At 42.1% G+C, this 27224-nt stretch overlaps 1 protein-coding gene across 1 annotated transcript in view; it reads right to left on the bottom strand.

Annotated features, from left to right (window-relative positions):
- Window positions 1–27224, bottom strand: part of KIF1C (kinesin family member 1C) — a gene marked incomplete in the record, with an annotated part of 1373479 nt that overhangs the window by 1149163 nt on the left and 197092 nt on the right. The window contains 1 exon segment of the mRNA XM_044077100.1: window positions 24563–24724. Coding sequence (XP_043933035.1) covers window positions 24563–24668 — 106 coding nt within the window.

Here is a 27224-nt window from a genome sequence, read left to right as displayed (position 1 = left end):
GTATTGCAGTATCTGAGGAATGTTTGGGACAAGAGGGTCAAGGCTGTGAGCTTGGTTCCAGGCACAGAATCTCTTCCATTTATCCGAATAGGCTTTCCTGGTACTAGGCCTTCTGGCCTCCAGAATAACATCCATAACAGCTTTGGAGAGAAGCATTGCTTGCTTGACTAAGGAATCTTCCATGCAGCCAGGTTTAAGGTCTTTAGCTGGCTGTGTAGTATTTGGCTGTTGTGCTGAGTCAGCAGATGTGGGATTTGAGGCAAAATCCAGGGTGGGTCTTGTGCTAAACTCCTTAAGATTGGGTACCAGTGCTGGCGTGGCCAGTCTGGTGCAATCAGGATCATCTTTGGCTCTTCCTGCCTGGCTTTTATGAGCACCTTTGGCAGGAGAGGTAGTGGTGAGAAAGCGCATATGTGTAGGTTCTCCCAGCTGAATGAGTGGGCATCCACTTTACATGCTTGTGGATGGTAACTCCTTGTGCAGGATTTTTGCAGCTGGCAGTTTATTGGGGATGAAAACAGATCTCTATGTCTGGGCTCCACCATTTCTGTGTTATCATTCTGAATATTTGTGGATTCAACTCCCATTCATGGGGATCCATGATGTTTCTGCTTAAGTCGTCTACCAGTGTGTTTTTCTCTCCTGGCAGGAATTGCACTTGAAGATGAACTTGAAGGTTTATATCGGTGTTCCATAAGGTCATAGCTTGTCTGCATAGGGGGTAGGAGTGAGTGTCCCCTTGCTTGTTTATGTACCATATAACTGTGGTGTTGTCTGTCTTTAGTAGTAGTTGTCCTGGATGCAGCAGGTCCTTGAAGGCTATAAGCGCATTTTGTACAGCTAGCATCTCTTTTTGATTGATGTGAAGATGCCTTTGTTCTGCGGGCCATGTGGCCTGAATACATTTGCCTGTCATGTGTGCTCCCCAAGCGTAATCCGATGCATCTGTTGTCAGTGTTTGCCTGGCTGTGGGTTGTGTAAAAGGCTGTCCCTTGTTGAGGTGACAAGCTTGAGCCCACCATTGAAAGTCCTGTTGAAGGCAAGGGATTAGTGGTATAACTGTTTCCAAACTTTGACAGTGTTGAGACCATACATTCTTTAGGTACCATTGTAGTTTCCTCATATGCAGTCTGGCATATGGAATTAGTAGTATGCAGGATGCCAAGTAACCCAAGGCCTGCAGAATTTTTCTTGCAGGGAGCTGGGTCTTTGTTGCCATCAACTGAAAGTATTGAGTCAGTTGTCCTTGTTTGTCTGGCGTGAGATAAGCCATCCTGGCCATTGTGTTCAAGTGGGCACCCAGGAATACATCTCTTGTGAGGGCACTAGTTTTGATTTCTTTTCATTTACTGTGTACCCCAGGCAACTTAATAACTTTTTTACAAACGCCAGATGCTTTAGAAGAATGTCCTTGCTCTCTGCTTGAATTAGGCAGTCGTCCAGGTAGGGATAAATTTGAATTCCTTTCTGTCTGCAAAATGCAATTACTGGTGCCAGGCACTTTGTGAAGACCCTGGGCGCAGTAGATAAGCCAAAGGGCAGTGCAGAGAATTGGTAGTGCATTGAACCAGCTATGAATCTGAGGGATCTTCTGCAGTTTTGTCTGATAGGGACATGCAGGTATGCCTCTTTGAGGTCCAAATTCACGAGCCAAGCTTTCTTGCCCAGCATGGGAAGAAGCTGCTGTAATGTCAACATTTTGAATTTCGGAACATCCAGGTAAGTGTTTAGAGATGAAAGATCCAGAATGAGCCTCCAGGCTTTGTCCTTTCTGGGTACCAGAAAGAGTCCTGAGTAAAATCCTTGTCCTTGCTCCTGTGATGGTACCTTTTGAATAGCTCTCATATCCGTGAATGCTGTAATTTGTTTTTGAGCCTCTGCCCATTGATTTGGTGACATATTTGGCATTCCTTTTAATCTTAGCAGAGTGTGAAAGTGGAACCTGTAACCTTGAAATACAATGTTGAGAACCCATTTGTCTTTGGTGATCATTTGCCAATTGTGGTAGAAGAGAGCAAGTTTTCCTCCCAAGGGGGCTGCCAAGAGGGATTTGTTTGGCAGCTGTAGTGGGAAGTCATTGGAGCTGCTTTTTATATGGTTGGGGCCTGTCTTCCCCCTTCTTTCTGGCCTGATGCAACCCATTGTCGAGGCCTGTAAGGACCTTGTGTTTGACCTCTACCTCTTGGACGTCTGTATCTTCCCCTTTGAGGTCTGTCTCTAATTGGAAAGGACCAATTCTTAGTTCGCCAGTTTCTGCTAAATCTAGGAGGCTGAACCTGTAAGAAATCCTTCACCGTTTGCATACATTTTGCCTTATCCTCCATTTTCTTTAATACCTCTTCTGCCTTAACTCCAAATAACACATCCTGCTGCAAAGGTGCATCCAATAATTTTGCTTTAACATTATCTGGTAACGTATGTCCTTTTAACCAAGCATGTCTTCTAATGACAGAGCCTGTAACTGCTGCTCTGCAGGAGGCCTCTAGAGAATCAAAACCACATTACAAAGTATGCTTTCCCACTTGTTCAGCTGCATGCAATAAATCCTGCATTTCTTTAAAATTAGGAGGATCTGATTCTGGAAGCATTTTTTGTTTTAACTGAGACAGTAAAAACTGCTGATATTTTAGCATGTGAAACTGGCAATTTAAGGCTCTCATTGCTAAAGTTGCAGATGTATATACTTTCTTTCCTCATCTGTCTAATGCTCTGGAATCTTTCCTCATCTGTCTACTGCTCTGGAATCTCTGTCAGAGGGAACTGGATTCTTGGCTGATGAGGCCTTAACTCCTTTAGGTCCCTGACAAATAGTTTCAGGGTCAGCTACAGGGCTTTTGTACAGAAATTTATATGAGTCAGGGACTCTGTAGTATGTCAGGTTTAACAGGGGCTGGAGGTAAGGAATCAGGATTTAAACTGGATTCAGTATACATATCATCTACAATATCCAACACTGGCGGAATAGCAAGGGGTCTGTGTTGAGGTAATAAAAGGAAGTCTCTGAGCCTTTTCTTGGATTCTGAGTAATCCTGGCCTTCCCAGTGGAAATGCTCCCTCATGGTATGTAGGGTTTCACCAAAGGAGTAGTCAGGCGGTGAGGCTGATGGAATTGATTCCTCAGCATCAGAATCCTCAAAAGGGGGTAAAGAGTATTCTAGGTCTGAGGATGAATCAGAAGAGATGGGACACCTGGTCGGATGAATCATAGTCTGCATCCTGTCTAGGCCTTTTATCAGGAGGTGGATGGGACCCCCCTGATCAGAGTAATTAGGTCTTCGGCCACTTTGAGCATTTGTTTCTTAGGCATGGAGGCCTGTCCTGGAGAATGCTGTATTTGTTTCTTTGACTTTAAAGGAGGCTTAGGCTTAGCTGAGGGTTTAATGCTTAACTGAGTAGGTCTGAAGACACCCACTGTAGCTGTGGGTTGCTCAGCTACTCCGGATCCTTCTGAGAGGTTAGTCTCGGTAGGCTGAAGAGCTTGTGCGTCCGAAGGCCCAGCCATCTCTACGTGGGAGTCAGAGGGGGCTTGTGGTTCTACAGAAGCGGTCGTCAGGGGCTGCGAAGGCGCCCCGCTGAAAACCGGAGAACCGGTGACTGGCCTAGAAGAGGCTTCCATCAGTTTTGGGCCTCGGATGCCTATCCTTGTCTTTGCGCTTCTTGTGTATTCCGGTCGTCAGAAGTTCCGACGGCATGGTATAATTGAATTTTCTACCAAAATAATGTCGGGCAAAATCAAACCGACGTTTAATGGTGCACTTGTTACACCTAGCACAAAACCGACAACCAGTAACGTCATGGTCAGGAACTAGGCATGGGATACAATAGGAATGGAAATCCTTATGAGGTATTTGCTTCCCACAAGAAATACAGTTATTAACTTTTACTGACATCTGTCTGAGGCAAGAAAAGGTTTCCCCAACGGGGTACTTAGCTTTGTAGAAGACTTCGGTTCTGTATTCGGAATGAAACTCTCAGGAGACGGCCGACCGGCACTTGCGAATTGCTTTTGCTTCGGGCACCATGCGGCAAGAAAGACTGAAGAAAATGGCGTCGGCTGCATCTTGTATACCTCTGTCGCACTGACGTCAGGGAGGAGGTGACAGCAACCGACGCCAGACCAAGACTTTGGAACTCTGGCCGAATGCGGGACCGCCTGACGGCAGGATAACCCAAGTGTAATGACTGCAGCAGTGTAACACGAACATCAGAGATTTCAGAATCCTGATCAGAAGAATCAGAAGGAAAATCAGTTCTAGGTCTCAAAGGGGGAAGGCTGGCTTCCCCTAATTACAATAATAAGGTCTTCAGCCATTCTAAGCATTTGTTTTTTAAACATATAGGCCTGACCATGCGGTTTGGACGTCAGTTTTCTAGGCATGGGTCGAGTTTTAGGCCTGGATGAAGAAGATGGCATCTGTTTAAAATGCAAGTCTGTAGGCCTGAATACACCGTCAGAAGCCTGTGCCTGCACAGCGGCTCTGGACCCATCTAAGGTAGAGACATCCACAGGTTCCATAGTCGAAGAAGCAACTCGCGGCATATCGGACTCTGAATGGGTCTCAGTAGAGGCCTGCGAATCTGAAGTAGCGGGCATCAGGGGCTGCGAAAGTGCCTCACTAGCTTAACGGAAGCATCGTCAGCAGTTTTAGACCTATGTGGTCTGTCTCTGTCTTTATCCTTGCGTTTTTTCAGAATATCAGTAGTCAGATGGCTTACCAAAGCCATTTCTGGATAGTTAAAACTGAGTACCAAAATAATTTGCTGCGAAAATAGACAAACGACGAATAGTTCTGGGCTTGAATAAGGCACAAAACCAACAGCGAGGGATGTCGTGGTCTGGGCCTAAGCAAGGAATGCAGTACGAATGAAAGTCTTTAGAAGTTATTTGCTTTCCCCAGGTAAGACAATTGTTAACTTTTAGTGATATTGGTTAAGAGCAAGAAAAGGATCCCCAATGGGGTACTTAGATTTTTTTTCGAAGACTTAGGCTCTGAAACTCGAAAATCAAAATTTCAGGAGTTGACCAACCGGCACTTGAGAACTGCTTCTGCTTCGGGCACTGCACAGCAAGAAAAACTGATGTAATGGCGTTGGCTGCATGTTTTAACCCCCTGACGTCATGGAAGAAGAGATGGCATCCGACACAAGAATCCAAGACTCTGGTATTCAGGCTGGCTGAGGGCTACCTGCAGGCGGATAACCCAAATGTAATGACTGCAACAGTGAAACACGAAGAACATCTAGATATGGCAGATGCATGTACTTCACAAACACAAAAATTTAACCCAGAATCAAAAAGTTCTGACAAACATAGCAAAACTGGGGAAACTGTCAATAATGCGTCAATGTTAAGTTCCGTGATCTAGAATAAAATTCTTTTCCATCTGCTTTGCCAGGTCTTCTGGTAGGAGAGTTTGACAAAGTAAGAAAATATCCACTATACTGCATGACACACTGGTTCCCTACTGCGAGAATAAATGGTGCAGCCAAGTTGTCAGCTTTATTGTGTCAATGCTCAAATGCATTGTTCCCGACAGGCAAGGTGAATTCTTCCTTAAAAGCAGCCTGACGAGAAGGCAATACGTGAAATCGGCAACTGAGAGCTACATCTGTCTGGGTTGAGCTACACCTGTCTGGGTTAATATGGAACAAGTAAAATGACAGTGGTCCTATCAAACTTGGCCCTCCCTATGAATTTCAAAGAAAATGGGAAGGGAAAAACCATAAACCAAACTCCAAAGCTGGTTATGAACTAATAAATACCAACTTTATATGTCGACTGGAGGAATGATGGACAAGAATCTCTGGCACTTGGCATTCAATGGAAGGAAAACAAATCAAAGACTGGAACTCCAACCTCTGGAAGTGTTCTGCTTATAGCCAAACTTAGGAAACATTCCTGAGACATCAAAAGACAACAGCCAAGTCTATCCACAAGAGCTGGCAACCACAGAATGTTTGCAGTAATAAAATAGTAGTGGGTTAAGATTATCAACTCCTAAATGCTCCATTATCTCCTTACACACAGGGCAAGAGCTCATTTCAACCTGCTTGGTTATGTACTAGACCACACCCTTGGCAGCTGAACAAACTACTAGACTTCAACGAATAAGAAAATCCAAAAGCACCCGAAGAATGATAAAAGTTCACACTCATCTCTAGAGCTCTGATGTACAAGAATGGCTCTTGGCAGGACGACATCTCTTGGACCATCTGCTTTCTAGGATAAGATGAAAATACTGAAGACATCACAGCAGGCTATCAAAACAAATCAGTAAAAATCCTGACCATCCTGGACAGACCCTTTGCTGGAACTACTGGCAATCCAGTCTCTACTACAAAACCCCTCAATGCTTAACTGAGCAAAAGGTACCACAAACACCGGGGCCTCCACCCTGAGGCAAAGAGCTGCCAACATTTAACTCACCGAATCCAGTTTCAATCTCCAATACATGATGCATTTCCTCCTACAGGAGAGAGGCTCAAACTTCCATATGGATGATAGTTCATATCAACAGGACTTCTTGTATTGGGTGTTTGCTGCAACGTCAGACTCAGTGTGACCTTCAACCAGGAGAACAAGCAAAAAGATGACTGCTGTAAAAGAAGAGGCCTGTCCCTGCTGTGTCTCATCAGAAATCAGCAGTCCAAGTACAAAACAGCCACCATGCTCTGCAGCTACAGAAAAAAAATACAGTTTTGTACCTACCATAAATGTAGATGTTCGAGTGTTCACCCTGCTGCAGTCATCACACTTGGGTTATCTGCCGTCAGGCGGTCCCACAGTCGGCCCGAGTTCCAAAGTCTTGGTCCGGCGTGGGTTGCTGTCGCTTCTTCCCTGACGTCAGTGCGGCAGGGGTATACAAGAGTCATCAAAACACCATTTTCTTCAGTTTTTCTTGCCCCAGATGTCAGGTGCCCCCAATAGGTAGGCAAAATATATATATTGCTACATAAAAATGTACATATAAAAATAAAACAATACCTTCAGGCACAAGCAAATACACCACAGAGGTTATACAGGATAGAATGGTATAGATAAGTCCAGCTAGTTCAAAGGGGATGGAGGGAGGGTAACCTGGACTGCAGCAGGGTGAACACTCGAACATCTACATTTATAGTAGGTACAAAACTGTACTATGTTCATCGTGTTACCCTGCTGCAGTCATCACACTTGGGTTGAGTCCCAAAGCTAAGGATAGGTGGTGGAGTTAAACAGAGTTAGAAGAAGCTAGTAGGCCCTGCAAAACTGCAGTGGCAAAACCAGTCTAGTCTTAGAATATAGAGGTAAGTGACAGTGTTTGGTGAAGGTGTGCACTGAACTCCAAGCTGCAGCTTCCAGAATATCCTTGGTTGGCACCCCCCCTGAGAAAGCCTGCTGATGAAGCTGTAGCCCTGGTGGAGTGGGACCTAATGTTAGCAGGTACCGGTTTCCCATGATGCGTGTAGCAGAAACGTATGCAATGTCCTATCCATTTTGAAATGGTCTGTTTAGAGATAGCTTTTCCTTGTGATCCTGCAGCATAGGCTACAAAAAGCTGGTCAGATTTTCTGAAAGCCTTAGTTTTATCCAAGTAGTAACGTAATAGCCTGTGAATGTCCAAAGAGCGCAGGAGTCTTTCTCCTTTGTTCTGGGGAAATGGGAAAAAGGTGGGCAAATGAATGGTTTGGTTTATGTCCACACTGGATACCACCTTTGGCATAAAGGAAGGGTTAGTCTGTAGAGAGACTCTGTCTTGATGAAAAATGAGGAAAGGCTCCACTGCCATTAGTGCCTGTAACTCTGAGACTCTTCTAGCTGAAGTTATTGCTAGTAGCAGGGCAGTTTTCCATGAAAGAAATTTTAAGTAAGCTGAAAAAGCTGGTTCAAAGGGCGGTAGTGTAAGCTTTTCCAGAACAAAGTTGAGATCCCAAGTAGGTGTTGGTGCTCTCCTGGGCGGTCTTATGTTCTTAGCCCCTCTGAGGTACTGTCTTAGGAGTGGATGTGAAAATAAAGGAGGATCCGTGTTGTAATGAGCTGAAATTGCTGAGGCATGGATTTTAATAGATGAAAAGGAAAGTCCTTTGTGCAACATCTCAGCTAAATATTGTAGAATCTGAGGAATGTTGGGATCAAGGGGATTTTGGCCTTTAGCCTGGTTCCAGGCGCAAAATCTTTTCCATTTGTCTGAATAGGTTTTCCTGGTGCTGGGCCTCCTGGTCTTCAGAATGACATTCATAACAGCTTTGGATAGAGGTGTTGGCTGGTTGTTTAGGTAATTTGCTATGCAAAAACCAAACAAAATGTTCACTTTGGAGACCAAATAAGGGTATGAGACCCAAGCTGTACAAATCCAGATGGAAATCGATATAATAGTTGAAATAATTCGAAAAATGGAAGTAGAATGTAGAAAAACTGGTTTATTTGTTTTGTTTGGTTTTTGTGACGGCAGTTCACTTTTTCATCTCCTTTCATTTAATTTGCTATGCAGCCAGATTTGAAGTCTTGAGCTGGCTGTGTAGAATCCGATTGTCTTGCTGGGTGAGCAGGTGAGGAATTTGTGGTAAATTCCATGGTGGGCCATGTTCCTTAGAATTGGATACCAGTGCTGGCGTGGCCAGTCTGGTGCAACGAGTATCATTTGTGGTCTCTCTAATCTGACTTTCAGCAGTACCTTTGCTAGAAGAGGCAGTGGAGGAAAGGCATACACTGTTAATGTTTTCCAACTGAATGAGAGGGCGTCCACTTTCCAAGCTTGTGGGTGGAATGTCCTTGTGCAAAATCTTTGAAGTTGGTAGTTTTAGGGGTTGGCAAACAGATCTATGTCTGAGTGTCCCCATTTTTGAGTTATTACAAATACTTGTGGATCTAGTTTCCACTCGTGGGGATCCATGATATTTCTGCTTAGGTCGTCTCCCAATGTATTTTTCTTTCCTGGCAGGAATTGTGCTTGCAGTTGAACTTGGTAAGACAGTGATGTGTTCCACAAGGTCATTGCTTGCTTGCATAGAGGGTAGGAATGTGTGCCCCCTTGCTCATGTACCACATTACTGTGGTATTGTCCGTCTTTATTATTAGTTGTCCTGGGTGTAAGAGGTCCTTGAAAGCTGTTAGGGCATTCTGTACTGCTAGCATTTCTTTTTTGATTGAAATGCAGATGCCTTTGATCTGTAGTCCATTTGCCCTGAATGCACTGTCCTGCCATGTGTGCTCCCCAGGCATAGTCCGATGCATCTGTTGTCATAGTTTGCCTGGCTGTGGGTAAGGTGAAAGGCTGACCCTTGTTGAGGTGACATGCCTGTGCCCACCATAGAAACTCCTGTTGAAGGCAAGGAATGAGTGGTATCATTGTTTCCAAGCTGTGTCTGTGCTGAGTCCATACACTTTTCAGGTACCATTGTAATTTCCTCATATGCAGTTTTGCAAATAGTATTAGTAGTATGCAAGATGCCATGAATACCAAGGCCTGCAGAATTTTTCTTGCAGGGAGTTGGGGCTTTGTTGCCATTATTTTGAAGTATTGAGTCAGCTGTTGTTGCTTGTCTGCCGTGAGATAAGCCATCTGGGCCGTTGTATTCAAGCTGGCACCCAGGAATATTATGTTTTGTGAGGCACTAGTTTTGATTTCTTTTCGTTTACTGTGTACCCTAGGCAACTTAGAAGGTGTTTGACAAATGCCAGATGCTTTAAAAGAATGTCCTTGCTTTCTGCTTGAATAAGGCAGTCGTCCAAGTATGAGTATATTTGAATTCCTCTGTCTGCAGTATGCAATTACTGGTGCCAGGCATTTTGTGAAGACCCTGGGCACTGTAGATATGCCAAAGGGCAGTGCAGAGAATTGATAGTTGGTTGAACCTGCCATGAAGCGGAGGTATCTTCTGCAATTTTGTCTGACAAGGACATGCAGGTATGCCTCCTTGAGGTCCAACATTACTAGCCAAGCATTCTTGCCCAGCATGGGAAGAAGCTGCTGTAGTGTTAGCATCTTGAATTTTGGTACTTGCAGATAGGTGTTCAGAACTGAAAGCTCCAGAATGGGTCTCCATGCTTTGTCCTTTCTTGGGACTAGAAAGAGTCTTGAGTAAAATCCTTGTCCCTGCTCCTGTGTAGGTACCTGTTGAATGGCTCTCATGTCCATGAGAGCTGTAATTTGTTTTTGTGCCTCTGCCCATTGATTTGGTGGCAGGTTTGGCATTCCTTTTATCCTTGGCAAGGTATGAAAGTGGAATCTGCATCCTTGTGAGACAATGTTTAGGACCCATTTGTCTTTTGCGATGATGTGCCAGTTGTCTGCAAAAAGTGCTAATTTTCCTCTCAAGGGAGCTGCCAAGAGAGATTTGCTTGGTAGTTTGAGGGTTGAGTCATTGTGTTTGTCTTCTGCTTGTTTGGGGTCTGTCCTCTCCCTCCTTTCTGGGTTGCAGTACCCCATTGGCGAGGTATGCAAGGGCCTTGTGACTGACCTCTGCCCCTTGGGCGTCTGTATTTGCCCCTCTGTGACCTGTCAGAAGCTGGAAAGGACCAGTTTTTTGTTGGCCAATTTCTGCGGAAACGAGGGGGTTGTACCTGCAAACAATCCTTGACGGTCTGCATAGACTTTGCCTTATCTTCCATTTTCTTTAAAACCTCTTCTGCTTTGACACCAAAATAATACATCCTGCTGTAAAGGTGCATCCAATAATTTTGCTTTCACATGATCAGGTATGCTTTGTTCTTTTAACCAAGCATGTCTACGTATGACAGACCCAGTAACAGCTGCTCTACAGGAAGCTTCCAATGAATCAAATCCACATTGTACAGTATGTTTGCCCACCTGCTCAGCTGCATGCAACAGATCCTGCTTTTCCTTGAATTCAGACTGTTCAGAATGTGTGCTCATTTTTTGTTTTAATTGAGACATTAGGAACTGCTGATATTTCAGCATGTGAAACTGACAATTTAATGCTCTCATAGCCAGTGTAGCTGAGGTGTATATCTTCTTTCCCCATCTATCTAGGGCTCTGCAATCCCTTTCAGAGGGCACAGGATTTTTAGCCATAGAAGCTTTAGCCCCCTTTGGGACCCTGGGAAATTGTTTCTGGGTCAGCCACAGGGCTTTTATAAAGGACTTTCTGTGAGTCAGGTACTTTGTAGTATATGTCTGTTTTGGCTGGAGCAGGAGGTAGAGAGTCTGGATTTAGACTAGACTCCAAATAAGCATCATCCACAATGTCTAAAACTGGAGGGATAGCCAGTGGTCTGTTCTGGGGTAGAAAAAGGAACTCTCGGAGCCTTTTCTTAGAATCAGAGTAGTCCTGGCCTTCGGAGTGGAAATGTTCCCTCATGGTATGTAAAGTTTCCCCAAAGGAGTAGTCTTCAGGGGGAGATGCTGAGGGAATAGAGTCTTCAGCATCAGTGTCTTCATAAGGGGGAAAAGCGTAATCTGGTTCCTGAGAAGAATCTGAGGAAATAGAAACCTGTTCAGAGGAAGCATAATCCTCCTCTTGTCTTGATCTTTTATCTGGAGGGGGATGGGAACCCCTGATTAGGGTAATCAAATCTTCAGCCATCTTAAACATCTGTTTCTTAGGCAAGGGGCCCTGAACTTTTTTGGTTTTAATGGAGTTTTAAGCTTAGCATAAGATTTAATGGTGAGTGTAGTCGGTCTGAAGACACCTTCTGCAACCGAAGGTGTTTCTACTGCACCGGGATCTCCTTCTGCTCTGGTGTCGGAAGGGCCTAATGAAGATGGCTGCGACGGCCTAGTATACTCTGCTTGAGAATCCGAAGCTGTCTGGGGTTCCAATTCTGCGGTCGCCAAGGGCTGCGTAGGTGCCTCACTGAAAACCAGAGAACCGGCAACTGGCCCAGCAGAGGCCTCGGAGTCTGGCTTGTTCCTAGGCTGCCTGTCCTTATCCTTGCGTTTTTTATGCATGCCGGTCATCAGCTGCTCCGACAACATGGTATAATTAAATTTCCTACCAAAGTAATGTCGTGCGAAGTCAAAACGGCTTTTGATAGTTCGTTTATTAAACCTAGCACAAAACAGACAACCTGTGACGTCGTGGTCTGGGCCTAGGCAAGGAATACAATAAGAATGGAAGTCCTTATGAGGTATTTGCTTCCCACAAGAAATGCAATTGTTAACTTTGTCTGGCAACGGACTGAGGCAAGAAAAGGTTCCCCAACGGGGTACTTAGCTTTACTGAAGACTTAGGACTGAAATTCGATTTGAAAATCTCAGGTGTCGGCCGACCGGCACTTGCGAACTGCTTCTGCTTCGGGCACAGCGCGGCAAGAAAGACTGAAGAAAATGGCGTTGGATGCCTCTTATATACCCCTGGCGCACTGACGTCAGGGAAGAAGCGACCACAACCGACACCGGACCAAGACTTTGGAACTCGGGCCGACTGCAGAACCACCTGATGGCAGGATAACCCAAGTGTAATGACTGCAGCAGGGCAACACGATGAACATCCTCCATTTACTGCGAAGCATTTGTCAAAACACAAGGATGGGAGGGCTAAGATGAGACCCAATGGCAGGGACCAGAACACATCTCTTATTCCGAAGGAAGGGAATTTCCCGGACATTTCTGTTATCTTTATATGGAGGCCAGGTATCCATCCTGAAGATAGTTGGAAACTCATTGTGCTATTTCAAATGGTCAAGGGAGACACCATAAAAAGGACTGTTTTGAGTCAAAGGTATTATGGTCACTAACACAATACAAGCTTGATGCCCCAAATTCTTTCTGGTTACCAAAATGAATACGGAACAGCCTTTGTTCTTGTTGAACTGCATGGACCTCTTGGAGGTGCCTTAACTTGAAGGGCAGTTGCAACTCCTTCACTGTCTGTATTCCCTGTTTGGGTGGCATGTTCAGCAACAGCAAGCATTTGGACATTAATGGAATTATCCACATTTGATCATTTTCCACAACCAACTCCCCATAGAAACCTTGCATCAGTAAATAAAGAACCTGTTTCAACCAGCTCAGAGTATGGAGTTAGAGGATCCAGGTATGGCAACATCCACCCTTAGACAGTGGGCTATCTTCTTGAGAGCACTGCAATCCCTGGCCACAGGGTCAACTCTGCTGTTGGACACAATTGAATAGGACAAACCAAATCTAGCTCTCTTTTGCTGTGGGTTCTGCAGGGCACTCAGAAAAAAGGATTTCTTTTGATTCTTCCGAGTCCTAGAAAAAGAAATATCCTAGGGACAATGAAACATCACATCTGCATTTAAAAAAAAAAAGAGACTACCCATTTTCCTCCAACTCCAGAAATCTTGGCCAATTTCAAACCCAAACATTAACAGCCTCTGTGACTGAAGCCCTACTAGCCCATTTGTTCCTTACACCAAAAGAGAGATCACATCAGTCATCTGAGGGTGGGGGGAATCAATTAAGTCCCTACCCCCTGACACAGGACTATTAAGTAAGCTCGATGGTTCAAGACGGGATGGGTGTTGAAAAGCTACTTAAAATCACTCAGGTTATGCATCCTCTCAAGACTGCCCTGCCTCTTTGTGGTTCCCATTCTCCACCATGGACATGACCACAACACTGTTCAACCTGCACAAACAGTCCTCCTCCCACCCCATCCCCAAAAAATGGACAGCCAACTAAGAACCTTAACCGTTCCTCCCACCTCCCACTATCTCCAGCAGATGCCTAAACTGTCAACTGAACTCAGGTCACCAAATTACAAAGTCAGGTCTTTATCCCTCTATGCCAGCTGAGATGGCAAAATGGGCCCAAATGTTGATAACTGTCCAAGAGGGAGAAACATAATAGTTAGGTTTCTACATCAATCAGAAAGGCTATTTGCAGCAAGACATGTTTCGTTTGAAATATCCCCTCTAAAGGCAGAACATCTGCATTACATAAGTCAGTACCCTAAAATACAACAAAGACACAAAAAGTCACTTCACCAGCATGTCTATGACCCTAGACTCTTAGTCAGGGAATCAGGACACTAATCAAGAAGCACAATTCCTCTCCAGAGTAAATGGGAAACAGTCAACTAACTTAGGTGTCCTGGACAGATAAGAGTCTGAAGGTGGCCTGGAGATCCCATCTGCTCTCCTCATACAGAAGTCCACTGTGTCCAGGTTGTTCCAGGTTATTATGGGAGATGTAGAGAATACAATAAGAGCAACAGTGACTCAGGATAGTCAATGCATGCTGCAGTAGTTTTAGTAGCTTCTGCAGACAGTAACACTCCTGAAGGGGCCAACTGCCACTGAATTTCAAGTCTTTGAGGGCAAAGGCTTTTTATTTTGCCGCACTGCTATTGAATAATGCAAGTGTCATAAGGTGAATGGCTTTAAGAGCATATGGCAAATGAGTGCTGCCATGGGTTATAATCTATACTAATAATACTCAAATGGGCTCCACAGTGCCCATTACAAAGTCCAGCTATAATCCCTGGTTTGCAAGGATTTCAAAAAACTAACTTACAGCTCACTGCTTTTCTGTGCCAACTTACGAACACAATGGACACACAACCATCTTTACTAATGAGAATTCCAAGCCCCATTCCCTCTGCATTTTTTCTATTTTCTTAGATCACATTATTCCTAGTCTCAATCTATAAGCTCTAACTGCTGACATAGGCTCTTCAAATATCATAAAAGCATTCTGCTTCATCAAATGCTCTGCTTGCAGCAAGTAATACAGATGCGTGCTGTCTTACACAAATCAGTCATAGTACTCCCTCAAGGGCAGGTGGGTTATCAATGAACACTGACAAAGGACTGGCTTTGTCATCAATTTAGCAGATGTGGACATTACTGTAAATTATGTATGATGTTCTTCACCATAAAAGACATGCAAATTAAAGAAGGTGCTCCACACATGTTACTCTATCATTATCAAAATATAAGATCATAGGAAATACAAGGCAATTGAGTCTTGCGACTCCTTGTTGGTATCCACTCTCAGACTGAACACCCCTTTCCTGAGGAGGGTCAGGTTGGTGTAAGAGCCAATTACTTCAAAAGCTGTTGAAATTTTCAGATCCATCTGTAATTTCTTAACTGTTTATCTCCCAGCCACTGTCATTATACAAACTATGGGACAATCCACGAACACATGCAACAGAATAAATGTAATTTCAGTAGGAAAAATTATCAACTATGTTGAAGATAACCATGCATTTCATTCTAATTCACTGAAGTCTGCAATGATCATTTCACTCTTGTAGCCAAAGGTACTTCCATGGCTGGACTAGACTAGAACTTAAATTATTTTATATATAAATGTTCATAATTTTCTCCAAGAGTTAAATGTGATCTATTCAATTTGAACTAGCAATCAACTTCTACAATTTGTCAAAGGCATATCCTGCCTGTGAAGTTTTACTTTAGTCATTGGTTGCTTCATGTTCTAAGAGTATACAGTCATCACAGATGAACTGAAGGAAAAGACAAAGTAAAAGTTCATCAGTAATAACTTGGAGAAAACAAAATTAAAATAAAGTGACAACAAATGTAAACAAAAGCATTACATCTGCTACCACCACCAAAATAATTTCTCTTTACACAGAGGGCTTTGCTCCCATACCCTTTGATGTAAGGGGTCTATCCACACACTCCTGGAACTTTAACTCCAGGATCATGTAATGAATCATGTTGCAGTCTACCTCCTTTAGTGTGACTAACAGAACTGGACTACCTTCACTTTACTGGAAAAGGTCACTCAGACAGACTCTCTGTCATAGATTGATATGAGGGAAAGGTTAGTTTGTTTTTGCTTTCTTGTAATTTGTATTGTTTCATTGTCTTCTTCTATGTTGTATACTGTGGTGCATTTTCTTTACACAGTTTTACTTGCAATCTGCTTTCAATTGCATACTTGAAGTAGGAAAGAGACCGCAGCGGTCTCTCTTGAGTAACAGAAATTGCACTTTCCCTCAATCTACCACCCTGGTGGCTGCTGTGCTTTTAATCTCATCTGTCTCTATAGGTGTCTGCCCCTTATGTTAATTTGACCACATATTTCCTTCTCTCTCCTTTTTCACTGGCCATTGTCAGTAAGCACAGAATATTAATTTTGTGAAATAACCCCCCCCCCTTCAGCTACTTAAATTTATTGTCCATCCCACTGTATTCCATACAACCATGATATTAATTGCACACCCCCTTCCAAACTATCTTGCTCTTTTAAAATTAATGACTCTTCCCTTAGACTGCTAAACTTCCGTACCCCCCTCTTCCATATGTAATGGCTTAGAGCACAGTGCAACTCTTAGGATATTAACCAATTTTTTCCATATTACCTTTAATATTTGCAACATCTAGTCCAAGACCACCAATGATTGGAGAACCCACATTCTGCCGCTCAGTAGTCATCTTGGCATTAGTGCTTCTATTTTGCTCCTGGTGAGAGAATGAACACTGGGGCATTAATTCTTAGAGACTGCTGATCAACAGAAAGCCCGTCAATTGCTTCATTGCTACCAGCTTTGAATCTGTGCTTATATTTTGCTCCTGGTGAGAAAAGGAGCAGGTGTCACTGATTGGTCAGGTTGCTACTCAAGGCATCTACCAGGAAAAGGTTACAAGCAGCATGCAGACCCCCTGCATCATCTGGGACAAGATTGAATCACCAAAGAGCATTTGGACCAATTCTCATATTGGGACTGGTGCTGCTGTTTTGCTTCCGGTGACAGACTAAGCAAAGGGGCATTGTATTTCAACAGCATGTTGAAACCAGAACTAGTAGTAACCAGGCAGTAGCCAATCAGGTGAGATCCCTCTGTTCATCTTTCTTGATGAAGCTATTTCTTTCTTTTCAGTACATACTGTTTGATTAGCAGTTGTTGAACCTTACTTCAGGATATCTCCCTAAAGACTTCACCCATAAATTATCAGGGTCTACTTATTACTTCTCCCTAAACTGTTTGGCAGTACCTGGGACACACAGACACCTCTTGAGTTGAATTTTTTCCTGTAAAAGCACCCTTGAAATTTCACCAATACCTAGTTGCACACAGGGCAACTAGTTTGCAGTGACAAGCACTGGCCCCAGAGTTGCAAAACAGATACTCCTGACATTACTTTACATTTTCACTGCAACCATCTAATTAATGAAAAGGGGCCTTTTGCCATAGATTTGAACTTTCCCACTATCTCTGTTACTAGCTTGGTGGATATGGGCATCCTGTAACAATGCAGAAATTGCCTCATGTTTACTGACAACCACCTAATTCTCAAACTGATAAGGTGTGAGAGATGTATTTACACAATGCCACAAGAGGTAAACCTCTCATATAAAAAGCACTCCTAATGTCAATTAGGTTGTAATACATGCTGTACTCATCACACAAGTTAAAAGCAGACACACAGACCTACATATATTTAGGCACTTAAATGCAACCTTCACAAACCCCAGAGACTTCCTAGATAAAGTACACATAACAAAATACCCTCAAGCAGCCCCGGATGCACTCTTTCAAAACACCCACATCAACACATACAGCCACATCTCATGGAGTCTCTACTTCTAAACCCATAAGGTAAGCCACCACACAAGCCAACATTCTGGTCATTAGAGACTCCAATGCGTCTCACACTGATGTCCTTCTCACCACACTGAGTAAGGAGAAAGTCACAATCAGTTGCTTACCAGGGGCTAGGATCCACCCAATTACACACTCACTCAGGTCAGTGGACAAGTATGACTATGACTCAGTCCTAGTCCATGTGGGTGTTAATGACCTGAGACGTACCTCCCTAAACTATATGAAGACAAACATCATATAACTCTCAGAATGCATGACCCAGGCTGGTATGATCCTAGGACTGAGAAGCCTTTTACCTTCTCCAACAAAAATGCCACAATCTGAACAAAAAATGACTGACTAATAATTACTTGACTTTCTGCTGTCATTCTAAGGGGGTGCAATATTTACCAGGTTGCTCTGCCAGAAACTGTCTGCACCTCTCCCCTCTAGGTTTTCAAAATTAGCTTAAACATTGCCTACAAAAAGGTACTATGGGGGGGAACAATGCCAAAATGAAAGTACTTCCAACATAAAAAAATCAAAACCAGGAAAATCAACTGCTCAATGCTAGGAGTCTAAACAAGAAACTCCACTCCCATACTAGCTCTCTTCAAGTTAAAGAATGCTGATGACTGTGCACTCAATGACGCATGGTTTAAAGCAGATGAAAGCACATAGGCAGTGGAAAGCTATAATGCTTTCCACACATTTAGACCAGCTACTGTACAAACAAGGATTAAAGGTGGAGGTATCTCGATTTTTTTTTATCAAAAATATGTATACCTCAAAGTTGTTCAAAGAGGACAATGCACTTGAGCTTATCTGTCACTCGTCTTTGGTTAGAAGTCAAGATGAACAGGTGGGGTAGTTCTTTTTCTATCCTTTATTACACAAACACATCAGGATGGATTACAGCAGTATAAAATATACATGAACTGATTAACAGACAGACGACACAGACATGCATGCTTACATCTCAACGGCTTACTACAAAATGGCACACTGACCAACTACATTACAGTGACCATGAAACAGTGGCAGACCACTTTGCAATTAAGGCATGATAAAAGACAAATTATTATTCCAGGGATAAAAACTCAAAGGGGGATATTCCAGGTTACACTATGTCATCACTACTATTCTGCCTTGCCCTTAACCCATTAAGCTGTCTACTTTACAGCTTAGGCCAAAGCTATAATTTGGCTCCTAGAAAACAAAGTGTAAAGACTTATCTTCTCTTTGTCGATGATTTAAAACGGTAGTGCTCATCAGATGAGGAACTGAAAGCACAACTGCAAGTTGTCAAAACTTTTTCAGATGATATAAGAATGTCATCTGGTACATGCGGTGGTGGTGCTGCGGTAGCGTTGTCGCCTCATAGTTAGATGTTGCCCGTTTGATTCTCAGTTAGAGCGTCTTCTGTGTGGTGACATGAGTGAATGGGCGTTCCTTCATTGAAGGTTGTGCGTTAGGCCCGGCAAGCCAGCAGGTAAAAATCTACTGCCAATCATTAGCAGACCGGAGTTCCGTGTGACGACCCCTAACCGGGAAAAGCCGAAAGACACAACAACATAAGAATGTCATCTGGTCTTGATAAATGCGCAAAATTAACCTTTAAAGCAGGAAAACTGCAGCACCAGGAAAAAATCAGTTTGGGACAAGAATGTGATATAAAAGAACTTGAGCAAGAGGGAGTATATAAATATTTGGGAATTGATGAAGGATCAACAATAAAACAAACAAATGTGAATAAAACTTAGTAAGGAATACTTTTAGAAGACTTAAATTAATCCTGAAAATAGCATTGACCTCTAGGAACAAAATCCAAGCTATAAACCAATTTGCTTTTCCTGTCCTAACTTACAGTTTTGTAGTGATTGACTGGCCCCAACACATGTTGGACAGATTAGAATAGAAAACAAGGAGGATGCTTCATGCTCACCAAATTTTCTTCTTTCGGCTGTTCCCGTTAGGGGTCGCACACAGCGTATCATATCTCCACCTCTCCAGGGCCCCCTCAACCTGTTTCCTACTCTCACTACAGATCACAATGTAGTCTGCAAACATCATAGTCCATGGGGACTCCTGCCTGATCAAGTCTGTCAACCTGTCCATCACCAATGCAAATAAGAAAGGGTTCAGAGCTAATCCTTAATGCAATCCCACCTCAAACGCATCAATCACTCCTACCGCAGACATCACCACTGTCGCACTATCCTCATACATATCCTGTACCACTCTTACATACTTCTCTGCCACTCCTGACTTCCTCATACAATACCACAACTCTTCTCCAAGACACCCTGTCTTATGCTCACCAATGATTTATAAAAAATCAGTGCATACCATTATTATACATTCCCCATTCCAAAGGAGGGATGGGTCTACTTGAAATTGATTACATGTATAATTCTGCAATTGTGGGACTCCCCATATTTGCTCACCTCACAAGACCCAAATATAGTGAAAGTTTTGCAACATGAAGAGAATAAATCTAAGATAACTTCCCTGATTAGTCTAGCAGAAGCATATTGGCGTGAAGCAGCAATGCAAACCAAACCACAAGTAGATAAAAAAAATCAGGCAGCAACTGAATGTGCCAAAAAACAAAATAATATATGGTGAAGGACCAGATGAGAAGGCAAGAAATGTGGAAAATGCATAAATATAGTTGCAAGTATAGAAAACTTCTGGAAGAACTTCATGTTGATCAGGAATGGTTACAGAGTGGCAAATTCAAACCAAGAGATGAAAGGTTAACATTGGCGGCACAAGATAGCGGACTATGTACACATTGCGGACTATGTACACATTGGTTTACAAAGTCCATTGAACATGTGGCAGAAACGGACAAATGTAGGTTTTGTAAAACAGAATTGGAAACAGTTGCACACCTCGTTGCTGGTTGTGACATACTAATGGCAGGAGGACTGTATACTGAAAGGCATAATTATACGGCAAAACTGATGCACTGGGGATTGTGCAAACATTATGGTACTTAAGTGGCTGAAAAACATTGGAAACATGAGTCACAAAGCATCACAGAAAATGATGAAGTCTACATCACAAGGGATCACCCATTACCAACAGTTCAAAAGATACACCACACCCAATGACTACTGTGCCTTGTGTACAGAGAGAGACAGTCATAAAATATCAAGATTTGCAGGCAGAAACGAGAGTAATGTGGAAAAAAGTTACCCAGACAGTTCCAATAGTAGGAGGAGCAACGAGCCTTATAAAAAAAGAATCTACAATCATATTTAGATATGTTATCAAAACATGTAACCCCGCACAGTTTTGCAGGAGTAGTCATTACTGGGCACATTGCGGGTGCTGCGAAGAGCACTTCTAGTTGACAAAGATTGAAACAATACTAATGTCATGAACTTTAATTGTACTTTGACTTAGGAATGGGGTCCATTCCCATCATGGTATTAGAAACCCCAAAGAACTGGAAAAATTAAAAAAAAAAAAAAAGGTGAAACATTAAAGTGGAAAATGAGGACGAGGAAGGATTTTGAGAGAGACTTTGAATGCAATTCCTTAAGACAATTAGTGACAACCATACATAATATTTTCACTCAAACTACCAGATAGCATTCCAAGCACTAATCCATTACAGAAAGGGATAAAGATGATTTTACCCACAGAAAAATCTGCAAGGAAAAGTATATATAATAGCCAAAACAAGTTAGAATATCTTTGATGAAAATGGCAAGGAATCAATGTTTTGGGAGCAAATAACTCAAGAAAAAATAGAGAAAGGTGAGGCAAAGCAGGGGTTTGGTCTGCAGTGAAAGACTGCTTCCCTAACAAGAACAGAACGTGTAAAAGCAAGGAGAAAGGGAATGTTGGAATTTTTAAATCAAGTATAGACAGAAGATACTGTTAAAGGGATAACTGGTAGACGGTGCAAACTAATGCATAATAATTAGAAAAATCAGAAGAGTTTAAAATAGAAAGGGGAAAAAAGACAAGATGAAATTTGAGGGGTCCCAAGTAAGAAATATCCAAAATTTTAGGAGTTTTCCACTGAACCGTTTGCACGAGTATTTTTACACGACAAGTAGACTTCAGGGGATCCCCCCAGATAGCAAATGCTGAAGATATGATGGGTAAGGTAAAGAAAAATGGAAATGATGTCTGGGAGGTAACAGGTTAGCAGATTTTAAATTCATCATACAGATTACTTTGACATAAATGTTGGGGGAACAAATGGCAGCAATCGAGGGAATAAGTCTTTTGAACTGGTTAAAGGATTTGAATTGCAAAGACATAGTAAGGCCCAAGTTTAATGCAATTGGCTAACCAAAAAGTCATTACTAAAAAACAAACTAAAATCTAAACCAGTCCTAATCCAAGTTTTGAGTAGTGAATATGTAAAGGACATAAAACCTGGAGGTGGGATCTTTAGAAAATGAGATGAGCAAATTTCATATAAATACATGGAATTTGGGTATTAATACCTGCAGAACAATGTTCAGAAAGAAAAGTGTGGTTTAAAGGAAGGAGTGAATTATCAATTTATGTAACGTTTTGAGTGGTCTAAAAATTACCAAGAAAACACGCATCTATTGAACAACAACAGGGTAGGTATTCATGGCATCCTGCCTTCTAGTTAATCCCCAAAATTTACAAATCCTGCATGAAAGATGTACACTGTGACAAGTGAAAATGAACAGAGTATCACACTGGAACTGCACTATATGTGACAAATATTTCTTCTCATCCAAATCATTATTCATTCATGATCCACTACACAAAACTATTAAGTCTTCAATGGCAACCTGGATGCTTTAGTCTGATCAAGTAGTCTGCACAGCCTAGAATGCTAGAACTCATTTGCCTAATTCACTTATTTTTACAGAATCATCTGCAGGGTTTAAAGGGAAAAAAAAACAATGTGCATTAAAAGCTGGATGGAGTGCTCACTTCTGAACAAAACTGCCTTGTAGGTTTCTGGCAACCTTGTTTTCCTGACTACTAAATTATTGTTAACTGCAACTACAAGTCACATTGGCTCCTTAAGCAGACACAAAAATTACAGAGCTGCAGCACTGAGGTCCATTAGCTTAATGCATTTCGAATAGTGCTGTATGCCTCAGCACATACCACAACTCAACAGTACACACTGATCCAGCTTAAAAAGTAATTTGTGCATACCACAGCAAAAATGTGAAGTACAGCTAGAAATCAGTTAAAGAATTACTCAAATGCAGAACCCACACAAACTCTACTTAGAAATAATTAACACACACCCACAAAGGGAGGATGTGCATCAAAACGTATTCACAGGTCAGGAACATAAGATGAGTAATACAGACAAGCATGTGCGCACACATTTAGTAAAACACACAGTACTGCAGATGCTTTCCACTATGCAAAGTAAAACCATAACAAAACTGCACCCGAACAGCAGAGGCGTAAACAGCAGCAGCAGACCTCTCAACCAATTGGGGACAAATTTCAACAGAATCAGGGACAAGTCAAGAAAAAATCAGGGACAATCAGGGACACTTTTAAAATATTAGTCCTATTAACTTGAAACATTGACAGAATCAGAGCATATGAATTAATACACATTTTCTGAAGTAAAAGAACTTTATAACTCTTAATTATTGTCATTATTCATTAAGTGTAATTCACCACCTTTCCTGCAAAAGTCACTAGTTTTAGGAGGGATTAAGAGGGACAGAGTTAAATTTTGAGTCAAAATCAGGGACAGTTGAGAGGTATGAGCAGCAAAGAAACAAACACGGACAGAAAGAAAAGATGCACACTTCCTGTGATGGTGTTTGTAAGAAATCTGAATAAGAAACTGTTGCATACAGTAAAAGAGTGAGCAACAGCAGCAGATTAAAGAAAATCTACTGATATGTACAAATACTAGAGTAAGGGGTGCCTTAAGTACAAATTAGTGCAATGCTCAAAATACAAATGTTACACAGAGACAGACTACAATGGAAAGACCATGTGCCCTTCTAATTACATGCACTGAAGATTCAACAGATTTATAATTTTGTGTTCTAAAAATGTGTAAAGTGAAGCATCTCTTATTAACATAAGGCAGAATGTTTAATGACTTTTCTTCTACAAAATATGCTTAGTATCACTTATGCATCTTGATAAAAGAAAAATCCAAATTTTTAGCAAATTTATTAAGATGCACTGCAAATTTCAGAACAAAGTAGCTTACAACGAACATTAATTTTATGCAAAGATAAACCACCTACCAAATTATCCCACATGGGACCAGATATGAACCTCCTGTCCCAGAATGAGGCAACAAAGCAACAGAACTGCAGTACAATAGTTCATCTAATCTACCTTGGTCTAGCTATAACATGGAATGCAGTAGAAACAAGCCTCAGTACAAAACAAAAAAAAAATAGCTAAAGCATATCAGAGCTAGTCTATTCATTCCTAACCTTCCCTGGAAAGTACTGCAAAAAAAAAAAAAAAAAAAAAAAAGCGTGTCACATACACATTAAAGCACTCTTTGAATAATGACCTCCTCCAGACATTCAATTAGATTCGGCATGTGAGCCATGTGGATTTGGAGCTTTGCCAGCTTAGGTACCTAAAACAATGACACTGGCATATGTTGGGAGAAATAGCTTTCACAGAATCCACATTAAATTCCAGCAGCAAATTTAAGCCCCAGTTAAACAGAAAGAAGTTTGAGGACCTTATTACTAGCGATTTTTTTTCATTCTGTGAAGTTTCAGACACCATCTCCAGGTTTTGTATGAGGAGCAGTGAGTGCCAATAGGAGGCAAGTTACCTGTACACAGCTCCTAACCCTCAATGAATTTTGAGGTAGACTTGCCCTGCTCCTTAAAGATGAAAATCTACAACAACCGGCACAGTTGCCATTCAGCCTCCATTTACACATCTGATATTATTTCCTCTCTTTCACCTAAACTTTGTCATAGTACCCAATTCCAATATTCTAGACTTTGCATCACAGCTTTCCTTCAGGGTGAGCAAGGCATCTTGCCTATAGCAGTTTGGATCAAAAGCTACTTAATGAATAAGGCAACCCCTTGCAGCCCTGCATAGCACTCAAATCAGGATACATTTTACTTACATGTGGAGTTTCCTTGCATCTGGATAACACACTTGGAGTCCCGCTTAATCTCCCGAGAGTTAAAGGGTCGCACTCTCACTGCCACCTTCACTGATGCACCAGACATCGTGTTTTCCCTCTGTTTCAATCAGTCGGTAACAATCCTGATAGATAACCGCAGATCTGTTAAGAAATAAATACATAAATTGTGTGACGACATTTGTTGAAAACAGCATCCCCAGTCCTTACAAAGGTTTAAGAAGTATGCAGCTGCCAAATGCAGAAATGAGCCTAAGACGAAATAGTCAAAGGTACAGCAATATTAACTTACCATAACTATAGATTGAGTATTCTTACTGCTGCAATAGTCTTTAAATTTGGAACTTTTGGCACAGAAGGCCCAACAGCTAGTCTGATTTCCAGAACACTGCACCTTTCTTTCTAAGCCAGAGGGATGCCACTCCACCTGGAATAGGACTATCAAGTACAAGAGGGAAGTACACCCACCTCACCTTTTGGTTCTTTCTTGTCCATATAGCATCCAGTAAACTGTGGCTGATCCACAGCACTAACTGCTCAGATGGGTAACCGAAGAAGTAATTGCCCCCATCAATGTCAAACACAATCCCAACCCCAGAAGCTGCTTCTCTATATTAAAGGGAAATTGAAGAAGGCAAGGATGCCTTTCATTGACAGAGACAGAAAGCAGGGTGGAACAGTGTGTATGTGTGTGTGTGTGTGTGTGTGTGTGTGGACCCAACCTACCAATGAAGGCCCACAGGACAGGAAGAAAAGAGGTGGAGGGAGGAGAAGAGTACTTAAACAGTGAATGTTACTTGAACATTTAGAACTAAAAGTTCCTACCACAGCTGTGCTACTGTTCACCAGATGGGTCACTGTTGCAACAGTCTTTACAATCAGGAAGATTAGCAAGAAGATGTGCTGGCTAAAATAGCCCTTGCAAGACAGCTATGGCAAAACCTGCCCTGGCTTTACAGAACATGTCATGGTTGTAATGCTTTGAACAGAATGAAGACAAGATGGTTGGGAGGGTGGCCTAATGGTTAAGGTGTTTGCCTTACAATCACAAGGTGCAGGGTTTGAGTCTCACAAGGGATAATTGGCTAGGCTTAAAAACGACTCGCAAGGGCAGTTAGCTTAGTACTAATCTATGAACCTATGCCAGCTTTTAAAACAGACTGAATGTCTTGCCATGAAGTGAGTAGAGACATCACTACAATCAGCCAACCATTCAGAGAAGTTTTGTTTGAACAGGGGCCCTTTCCTCCCTACACTTAAACAGTAAGTCATTTTCACTTTTCCACTTTTTTTTTTTTGGTCCTTCTCAGTAAAATCTCAATTGCCTACCTGCATACATGAAGTACAGAATAGCCTCCCCTATAGTTTGAAGGGTAGACAACGACAACGAGAGTGAATGGCCAACTCTGGCTTCTCTAAGCATGAAAGGAGAGTTTATGTGCAGAGCCACCCTGTCACTGTGGATATTAGAACATTTTCTTTGCACTTGTGTGCCTGTAGATTAAAAATCCTTCAAGTTGAAGTAAGAAATCAGTAAAGATAGCTTTCCAGGTTAGAAATGTTAGGGATGCAGAAGCAGCTGGTTCAAAGGTGGGTGATGTCAACTTTTCAAGGATAGAGCTAAGGGCCACGGTGGAGTAAGATCCTTTTTTTTTTGAGGGGGGGGGGGTCAGAAGTGTAACAAGAGTTAAAAATGTAATTTCCACAGGCAGTGCTTCCCTGCACCATTTTCCTGTCACATCTCTACTCTTCAGATACACCAACTCAACACTGCACCAGCTCAGACAAAAGGGAATAACTACATTGTGACTCATGAGATAAGAATGGGGATGTACAGTTGTGTTAAGCACTTACCATAACAGAAGTCTTACTGATCACTGTTGCAGTACTACTGAAAAATGTGATATCTTGCCAAGGATAGCTATACATCTGATCAGCACTCCAAAGCCTAACTGGATGTACAGCTATCAATGTGTCCAGCCAGCATACCAAAGCCTGGGCATCCTTCATGCCTCATGTCAGACATAAAACCAAATCTATAAGGCAGAAGTCACCTAACTGATGTACAAAAACAAATTTCTTAAGAACCTATTTGTATGTACATATCTGCCAATGAAAGAAGATGGAAGAGATCTACTTTGGCCAGAGAGACAACCAAACCCAACTAAAGAGGAAGTAGGGAGGGATGTAATACTGCAACAGTGATCAGTATGCTATCTACGGTTATGGTAAGTTCTTACACAACTGTACTATCTCTCTCCAAGATCACTGTTGCAGTATCACTGACAAATGGCAGAGTACCAAAGCTAATGAAGGGAAAGGGAGGAAGAAGAAGAATTATGGTGAAACAATCCCTGAAGAATAAATCCAGCAAATTAAGATGAAGCACTACAGAACACATCCAACTTGTAATCTTTGAAGTATACAATGACCACTAGGTAGCCGCCTCAATAACTGTTCTAAAATCCAGTCCCTTGAAAAAGGCTCCCGAGGAAGCTAGCACACTAATAAAAGGAGTTCTGACAAAAATAGAAAGTTTCCCCATGATAAGCACAGCAGAAAGATATTACTTGGGAAATTCAGAAATAAATGGCTTGCTTAGATATTGGCAATCCCAATTTATTTTCTTGAAAGGACAATTCAT

The sequence above is a fragment of the Protopterus annectens genome, chromosome 7.part0, assembly GCF_019279795.1.
Source record: "Protopterus annectens isolate FY-2018-M chromosome 7.part0, PAN1.0, whole genome shotgun sequence".
NCBI classification, from domain to species: domain Eukaryota; kingdom Metazoa; phylum Chordata; order Ceratodontiformes; family Protopteridae; genus Protopterus; species Protopterus annectens.
The sequence above is the reverse complement of the archived record's forward strand: the minus strand, read 5'-3'. Positions and strand labels throughout refer to the sequence as shown.